This window comes from Chanos chanos, chromosome 6 (genome assembly GCF_902362185.1).
Source record: "Chanos chanos chromosome 6, fChaCha1.1, whole genome shotgun sequence".
In the NCBI taxonomy this organism is placed as follows: domain Eukaryota; kingdom Metazoa; phylum Chordata; class Actinopteri; order Gonorynchiformes; family Chanidae; genus Chanos; species Chanos chanos.
The window spans coordinates 24,144,368-24,153,484 of NC_044500.1; the positions used below are offsets into that span (position 1 = coordinate 24,144,368).

Here is a 9,117-nt window from a genome sequence, read left to right on the forward strand (position 1 = left end):
ATAAGCTACATTTTAAATGGGCTGCTAATACGTTTTGGGCTGCTTATGTTTTGCAAGCTAATATGTTGTTAATTAGAACTATCCCATACAAGAGCGGTTCAAAGTAACCGTGGTTCATTTTGCTTGATGTGAGTTAGCTAGCAAAAGGCATCTTAAATAGTCCTGCAAATAGTCCGGCAAAGCGAACATTAGCTGAGTTGGTAACCTACTCAATTTTTAATCCGGGTTTTGGGAACAAGATATTTGTACATCTCTGTTCACAGCACAATATGATTTTTTGCAGGACCATGATTTGTTTTGCATTCGAATGTATTTTCACAGACACCCATTGCGCGAAAAACAAGTTTTCTTGTTAACTTGTTTCACTTACCTTGTATTAATTTTCGTAAAACAGAATAATAATATTTGGCTTGCAGTAAATCACGTCTCTAACGTTAGTAACGTCTTTGACCGTTCTTAACGGTTTGTTGCTTAGCACGAGCAACTGTTTCAAATACGAGTATGACTCGAAGAGGTGAAGGGAGAAGCCACTCTAAGTCATTGTTTTATTTAAATTATTTACGTCTACATTTGGGGAATTAAACATGTGAGACAGAAAATAATAATAATAGGCTAATAAAAACATCTTAGATGTGCCATTCAGTCATAACGATAAATTAAAATAGCTATTACTTCTTCTATCAGTAGAGTGTCAGTTCTAGCTTGTATGCCCCCTCCCCCCATTACATTATTCTTAACAATTTCGCACAAACCAGATGCAACAATATGTCTGCGAAACTATTCACAGTATTATGGATGAATTGTGGTTTATTTGGAAGCATTTCGCAGTGTGACTGATTTTACTAATTGCATTAGTACAGTACAAAGTTAGAGATACGCTATTTGAAAGGTTCCCCTGCTTCTCCTACCTCGGACATCCAGTGGAAAGACCTGAGGTCAATCGAATTCTGCCCTCCTCCCCATCTCGTACCCTGAGTGGAAGACCTCAGGGAGTAGCCAACCTAGCTCACAGACTAGAAGCAGGGCGCCCTCTCCAACAAGGTTGACCTAAACGGTGACATGATATCATTGACGTGACATGCAAATGAGCGATAGGATACCGATCGCGCAAATGTCACCATTCCGAATTTTTTTGTGCGGGCGCCCTGTGCCGCACCCCCCCCCCGTGCCGCACCCCCCCCCCCCCCCCCCCCCCCCGGCAAGATGCCCATGTCGCCCATGCCTAAATCCGCTCCTCCCGTGGAGTATGGGAAGAGTTCGGGTTTCAGAATTAAAACTATATGAAATGGTGATTAAAAACAAAACAGACTCAGTAACAAATTAAGTTCAATTGTTTTTTAATCATATCAGTCTGCTTTTGTTAATATGAGTGAATACAAAATAAGCAGCCATTTATGATAGTGCAGAGAAATCTTTTACATAAGACTAATATTAAAGCAAGATTCAAGAGTAGGCACCAGTGGACATTTTATTTCGAGGCTTTAGCCTCAAATGTATTTTGTTGAATGTGTTAGCTATGTGACAGCTGAGATGGACCACACCAGCTAAAAACTCAGTATGTCTAATTATCCATTTTACCTGTAAAACTAAAGCATGTCCATTCTAAGGCTGTTTTCTGTGTCAAAGACTTGCCCTTGGACAGCTCTCTGATAAAGGTGTTCTACTTACTGTAAATATGTAATTTGTAAGATCAAGTGAGAGCAGCAAATTGATTAACACACATTTTAGAAAGGAACACTCTAAGTCCTACAAGCTTTTCTGTTCTGTTTTCATCTTATGGAAAAAAGCAAGATATTATTGATCTCTGAGGCAGTGATTCACAATCCTCAGATTTGTTGCTAGAAGCATTTGACATGAAAGACAGAAATAGGAAGGGTATAAATATATGCATCACTGCCTTACTAATCCATTAAACTCAAAGAGATCTCTTTGCCTTGAATCATACCGGTGTGTGAGTTTAAACATGGTCGTATCATGTTGACAGAGTTCCCATGGTCAAAATCACATAGAATTGCCCCACATGTGGACTGAGAGGACACTTCAGACAGTGTCCTCTGCAGTTTTTGATTCGTTTGTTGGTTGTAATGGTAGAGCCACGTCACTGGCAGTTTCCTTGGCCTCGCCGTCCCTGATAGTTTCTTCTTCTTGCTTGGCTCTCTTTGCCTCTTGTTTGGCTTCCTTGTCCAGCAGCCTGTAATTGATGCCCATGCCCACAAAGAGAAACACACTGGCAACCATCAAGATAATCCCACATCCTATGTATGTGTAGTTGTAATCATTGTAGATGTCTTTGAATTTACCTGAAAATGAAAAGAGAAATATTTTATTGTCAAATATAAAACTGCCAGCGTATCTGACTTTTAACTTGTAATTTGTGAACAGCATGCTTGTGTGTTTTTTGTTGTTTTTGGGTTTTTTTTGTTTTTTTTTTTTTTACATGAATACTCATTTGAAGAATCAAAACATTTTGGAAATCTATTTATTTAGTTACAAATGTAATTATTTAATTAGACCACTGATGTGCAGCAGATTACGTTTTAAAACTATATGCTGTAGAATGTGTCAAGAGACAAGCACACTCTCACACTCACCCAACAAGGGAGGTCCCAGCAGTACTGGACCACACTCTACAATGGTTACCAGGCCAACAGCACTGCTGAACCGTTGGGCACCCACAAGATCCATTAGGGTCTCAAACAGCACGGCACTGAGCCAGCCAAAAGCAAATCCAAAGAAGATAGAGTAGATCACAAAGCCGGTGTAGTCCACCGACTGTGGAGCCAACACATGACACACGCCGTTGAGGAGAATGGAAACAGCAAAGAAGTGCTGTATTCTTGGTCGGACCCATTTGGTGCTGGCTACTATACCCATAGAGGGACGGGCCACCATGTCCACAAAGGCCAGAATGGAGAGCAGAAAAGCAGCCTTCTCCTTTTTGATGTCTTTGCTTTTGGCATAGTTGCTGAGGAAGACCAAGGGTGAGAAGAGGCCAAAAAACATCACCACGTTTCCCATAAGATAGAGCAAAAAGCCACGGTGCTTGAAGAGTGTGAGGTCAATGAAGCTGTTGATCATCTGCATAACTGTCTTGTTTTCCCTTGTCTCATTTCTGTTGGCCTCTTTTCCTGTTGGCTGAGGCTTGGGTCCAATGGGTCGCATTAGAGATCCAGCCACACAGCAGTTGAGAAGCAGCCCACCCAGAACCAGGAAACTGCCCCTCCAGCCAAACTGGTCAAAAAACCAGGTGTTGAGTGGGGCCAGAGTAGACAAGAAGACTGGGCTGCCTGCCATGGCAATGCCGTTAGCTATGGGCCGTCTCTTGTAAAAGTATTTACCAATCATGGTCAGGGCTGGGTTGAGATTAAAGGCCAGTCCCAAGCCTGGATAGACAAAATATTAATGTTTTTTAACAAAAATGAAAGTCAAAGTGTGACGTCATTTTATACTGATGTGTTTACTTAAAAAAAGCCAATTTTTATCCTATATGTGTGTAATATGGTGCAGTTTTTGTTACTGCATTGTGTAGTTTAATTAGAAATGTATTTTTAATTATCCACGAAAGTATATCATCTCTGACATCAGAATCCTTCCCTGAATCAGTAACATTAGCTGCAATAAACCATATTGTATTTTTTTTCCTTTTCACACATACCTCCCACCACTCCCACACAGAAATACAAGCCTTCTACTGTGTCACAGAAGGATGCAGCGATGAGTCCACACCCGGAGAGACAGCCCCCTAACATCATAATGGGACGGCTACCATACTTATTCACCAGGATGCTGCTGATAGGACCTGAGGACAGGAAAACAAGGTTTCGAACCAAGGCTTTACAATAAGGGGAAGAAGGGCAGAGAGACCCTTTAAAGACCAACATTATGAATTTGTATTTTATTTCATAACAAATATTGTACTTGATAACTGATATTAAGTGATAATTAGATATGATTTGCTATGATTACACTTCCAATCTGTCCTCTCTTGATAGTCTTCTGTTTTAATCAAGTGCACCGATCTTTATTCCAAATATTTTAGAGAGTTTTGCTGACAAGAGGTAAAATGAGGAATGTTAGGCTCTTAGGGGTGGCAGGAGGAATCAGTGTAAAGAATACAGTATAATTCACTAGAAACAGTATTTTCAGTCGTAGCCACTAGAGGGAAATGTTGCCACAGCTCTGAAATCTTACTTGATGAAGCATAGCATAATCTGAAGCAGTATATTTAGCTGCAGCAGTTACTTTGGCAGCAGACTCTCTGAATTAACTATCACACATGGCATCCACTGAGATTACTGGATCATCTTTGTACACAGATAGCTAAGAATGTTTAGCTCTTTTGAAAACTGTAAAAGTTGAAGAAGCAACCAACTTTTACTGCGCAGTTGGTTTCAGTGTTCTCAGTATGAATAGTTTTAACACTCCCTTGCCTTTCAGGTATGTAGCAGCTACATCTAAATGGTAATATGACTTAAATATGCAGCAGGCAATTCTTTCACACAAGCCAAAAGTATCAGTAATTGCAGAAATTTTAATAATTAAATACCCCCCATGGTCTCATTTAAAGAACAAATGCTAAAGATTTCTAATGTTCAGTGGTTTTATGTCTTAACATCTAACATGCAGGATAACAGAGAGCTAATATAGAAACATAAGCCATGACTCAGTGCTGAATAACATTCAGAGTGAACATGTTTCTGATGTCACGGCTTGCATATTGCTGTTATGTGAAATGATGATTTAAAAGTATGAAGATGATGCATGTTAAAACTGGAGATTTTATCTCCACCTGGCAGATAGGATACAGCTGAACTGTGAGGAAGATGAAGAGAGTGAGGCAGATGTGTGTACAAAGAAAAGGGGCACCAGCATATGCATTTGATCCAAGGAAAATAGGTTATTGTATAACACATCACAAATTCCAAAATAAGCATACCAGTGTATTGACAGTTTTCATTCTGTCCTAAACAATATATGTCAGCTATTTGGAGCTACGTGCCTGCTCAAAAGCAGACTAATTCTTGCATGTTGAAATCCTGTCATTAGTGAATGGAAGAAGCTTGACCAACTTAAGTAAAGAGAGATGTAGTCTGCATGCACGTCCAAAGGTTTTCAACACAATACATGGTTTTGTTAACCCTCTCTCTGTATTCAACACAGGAAGTAAGAGGTTGAAACATGTGAATACACGTTAACTTAGAGCTAATGCGTGTGTGTATGTTCTAATGTAAATGAGTTTTATGTGACCTGTTACATGCTCTGGAAAGGTCATCTTCCTTTCATGTGAAACGACACAGGATGCCCATTACCCACCAAGGCCATCAGCAAACAAATAGTTTCCTATCTTCTGCTCAACCCCAAGAAATGTTCCATAGCTCCAGTGGCAGGGAAAAGTGATATAAATCCAGATTAATGGAAATGATAACCTTGTCTATGACAGCTCTGCATCTTTTGAAGTCCTCTGGGATTCAAGGAGAAACTGCACAACTGGAGAAGTGATATGACAGCCAACCATAGCCATTTCCATTTCTGTCTTCACTGAGATAAGGTCCTTTGAAAACTTGATTTCTCCTCTGAATGGAATGCATTTTGGTGAATTCCTTGCTTCCCAGGTACCACGTACTAGCCAAGCTGCACCAGTACAATGAACCTGTTGCCTTAAAGCCATCAGTGCATTCTTTAGTTTTCCTTTCAGATCTGGACTATCAAGCCCTCAGCTGAGTAGTTCTGGCCTGTCAGCTTCTGGCCAGCCAGGGCTGGGCTGCTGGGATAGCAAGCTGGGCTCTCTCTGAGGTATGCTCCAGTACAGGAGGTAGTCCCATAAAAGATGCCTTAGCCCCTGTCAGAACAATACACTGTTTAAAGGGACATGTATTGATGACTTTTGCTAAGAAGCTTTCCAATATGGTATGTTAGTAGCAGTAAAGGAGATGACAGCTTCATGTACACACATAGGTCTGTCACAGTAATCATCAAACCAAGACTTACGACAAGCCACTCTAAACTTTCTGGTACCGTCTGTGTTACATGGAGACAGTATTATTTTTGTTTTAAAATATATGATTTTTCAGTTCTGTTTAAATTGTCAAACGGTAAAAGCTGTTTTTAGTGATAAAACAATGGCATCTCCAACAAAACTTTGTCTTTGTCTTTCTCTTTCTATTTTCCTTTTACTTTCTCATGTGCATTTGACAGAAGTTGTAACATGAACTTTGTAGGGAGTCAACTGTGACCTCTGCTTGTCTTCGGTAAATTGTGAAATTGTTTCTGTAAAAGAATTAATGAGTATACGCAATTAGGGAGTTATGGTGAGGCAGAAAATGAAATGACAGTTTTCAGTATCATCCAGTTTGTGCATTAAATTTAGCCCAGCTGAAGCGTATCACCATATAAAATGTATTACAAAAACACAGTAACATGAAAAAGGTGCTCTAACTGCTTTTCACACTATGAAAGAAACTTGATTACACCAGAATTACACCAAAACATATACGATTTAAACAAATATTTAAAATAATTGAATGAACAAGTGAGTGAATGAATGAATGAATGAATGGATGGAAGAATGAACGAATGGAACAATGTCTAGACAGTCAAGTCCTAGTGCATGGGAAACAGTGGAGCCTTAATAGACATGCTAGCAGGACAACAAAGAAGGGAAACAGTTTTCTAGAGCACAAATACTACAATTAGATATTACAATATTACAGAGCACAAATATTACAGTTAATATACTCAGTCCCCAGCAGTAACTGAAGTAACAGTTAAACAGAATCTGACCAGCATTACTGAGTACACCCTACGTGTTTAAACATATCTGACCAGCATTACTGAGTATCCCCTACATATTTAAACATAATCTGACCAGCATTACTGAGCACCCAGTACGTGTTTCTTTTCATTTCACACTTAACAAGTTCAAGGTAACTTTTCATGTGGTTTCCTAAACACAAATGCTTTACTTGGGGATCTTTGTGTCTAGAGGCCATTCTTCCTGCAGAAGCATGTTTCATGTGTGGTTAGTTCATTGTTTATTGTGAACATGTACTATCCTCTTTTGTTTACATGTTTGAGTAGGGCCTCAGCCCTCCCTGTGCCTCCCATTGTCCAGGTCAGCTAATCATGTGCTAATCATGTGGTACTGGTCACATGACTTGTCACTTCACCACTGGGCAGCTGAACAACAGAGTACAGTAAACCACTGAAAAAGAGGGAGTCCACCAGAGTGTTCACAGCGTTAGGTGACATCTGCCTCTGAAGGCCTAAAAGTCCAGAAATCTTACACAACTTTCCGTAAACCAATTAGTGAAGTTTAAGTTGCAAAGTGTATTAATGTTATAAATGCATGTTTTTGTGTTATATTAATGCATTTACAATGATCTAGCATACTGACCCAACATCTATACATGGCTGTAGCTGTGAACTAATGTCTCTTCACTCAGTAGCATGACAGAGAATTGACTGTTACTGGAGTAACAGAGCTGTTGGAACTGTTAGATTTACTGCCTTTACTTTTCATGTGTGAACATGAAAAAAGAACCTCCAGGGCAGTCTTTAAAGCTGAGGCATTAAGTAAAATGGATTTATTTGTTACTTCAAACAGAAATAATTAAAACAAATAAAAAACAAAGGTCCATACCTTCAGTCAAGGGATTACAAAGCACATGCAGCAGTAAATAACTTTATTCAGAATGTTTGTTAGCCATGTACTTTACCAGCACCAGATTAAAAGCATTACCAAACTCGTTTATTCGTCTTAAACTAACATCATTTCCAATGTGACCATCAAATCTTTCAAAATAAAAACTGCAACAGCCAAAAGATTCTCTACTGCACAATTCCATCATCTGCTAAATACCAATGTTTGATCTAAATTGGCCTTCTAAACAGAGCCCAGTGCGTGAAAAGCTCTCCATTAAGTCTAAGTAATAGATAGCTGATAGTAGATGGTGTTAGTATTAACAGGACTTTGCTGAACACAGCAAGCCATTGTCATTCACAACCATAAACTCGAGCCCAGAGCAGCTGTCTCAGGGCTCTGTAAAGACCATTGAATCACATCATCTCTCTGTGTGTCCCTCAGGGAAACACCTTACACCATTCACACAGTCTGGAGCTGACAAGAGGAAGTCAGTTTTCTGACTCTGGAGAAATCCAAATAATATTGTTCATTCAGAGCCATTTTGTGTGAAGCTAGTCAGTCTAGCACTCTAATGGCTCCATCCATTCAAGCGAATGACAATCGCTTTATTCATGTTATTTCATGTAGAGCAGAGCACTGAGTTCTCTGGGGTGTGTTCTGTGATCTCACAGCTGACGTCAGTGAAGACTGTGGAGGCTGAGAAATATGGTGGTGTTATGTGGATAAACAGACAGATTAAGATCTTATGCAACCACTTTGTGTGTTCTTAATATCTAGTAAATGGTGCAACAAAGCATATTTAGGGTAAATCTCATTTACGACAGTCTCATCCAAGAAACACTACAATAAAACTACGCAATGACTTGGATTAATCAGCGTCCATTGCATACCGAACATAATTATTATTATGGATGTATACCAAATATAATTATCATGGATGTAGAGAGACCACAGCAGTGGCACCACAGCCCCTTTGGCTTACCTCCAGCATACATGACCGCCAACATAATGGAGGAGATCCAGGATACCTGACTGCTCGTGACATTGAAGATACCTCGATCTCTTGAAGAAGACGGTAATGGACTTAGGGAAAGCGTAAGAGAGACCATGGAGATGAAAGCACCACCACCACCGCCCAGCCCCAGCCCCCTTCTGGAGGGGTGTAGCCCACAGGACCTCCGATGGCAGGTGGCATTGATATTACTTTTGATATTGCACCCCAAACACAGGACCCCACTCCACACAAAGAGTTATCTCTGGAAAAGACAGGAAAACAGGCATGAAGGACTTTTCTTATCCAAATTATCACATATCAGAGAGCAAAGGTAGTGACCATGAAGATGGAAAGAGTGGAGTGAATAGGACACACTACTGAAAGATGCATCCACACAAAATGTGGACACTGACTTAATTAGACAGTTACCATATCTGCATGCTAAGGCTTGTGTATGAAAACACTGTAAAGACCTTCTTGC

General features: G+C 39.9%; 1 protein-coding gene across 1 annotated transcript; it reads right to left on the reverse strand.

Moving 5' to 3' along the window:
• Window positions 1–2,040: 2,040 nt before the first annotated feature.
• On the reverse strand, window positions 2,041–8,837 carry slc16a1a (solute carrier family 16 member 1a). Its single transcript, XM_030777469.1, is given in 6 exon segments — window positions 2,041–2,300; window positions 2,592–3,383; window positions 3,656–3,799; window positions 8,625–8,695; window positions 8,697–8,765; window positions 8,767–8,837. Coding segments are annotated over 6 exon segments (1,407 nt in total).
• Between the last annotated feature and the right edge of the window lie 280 nt (window positions 8,838–9,117).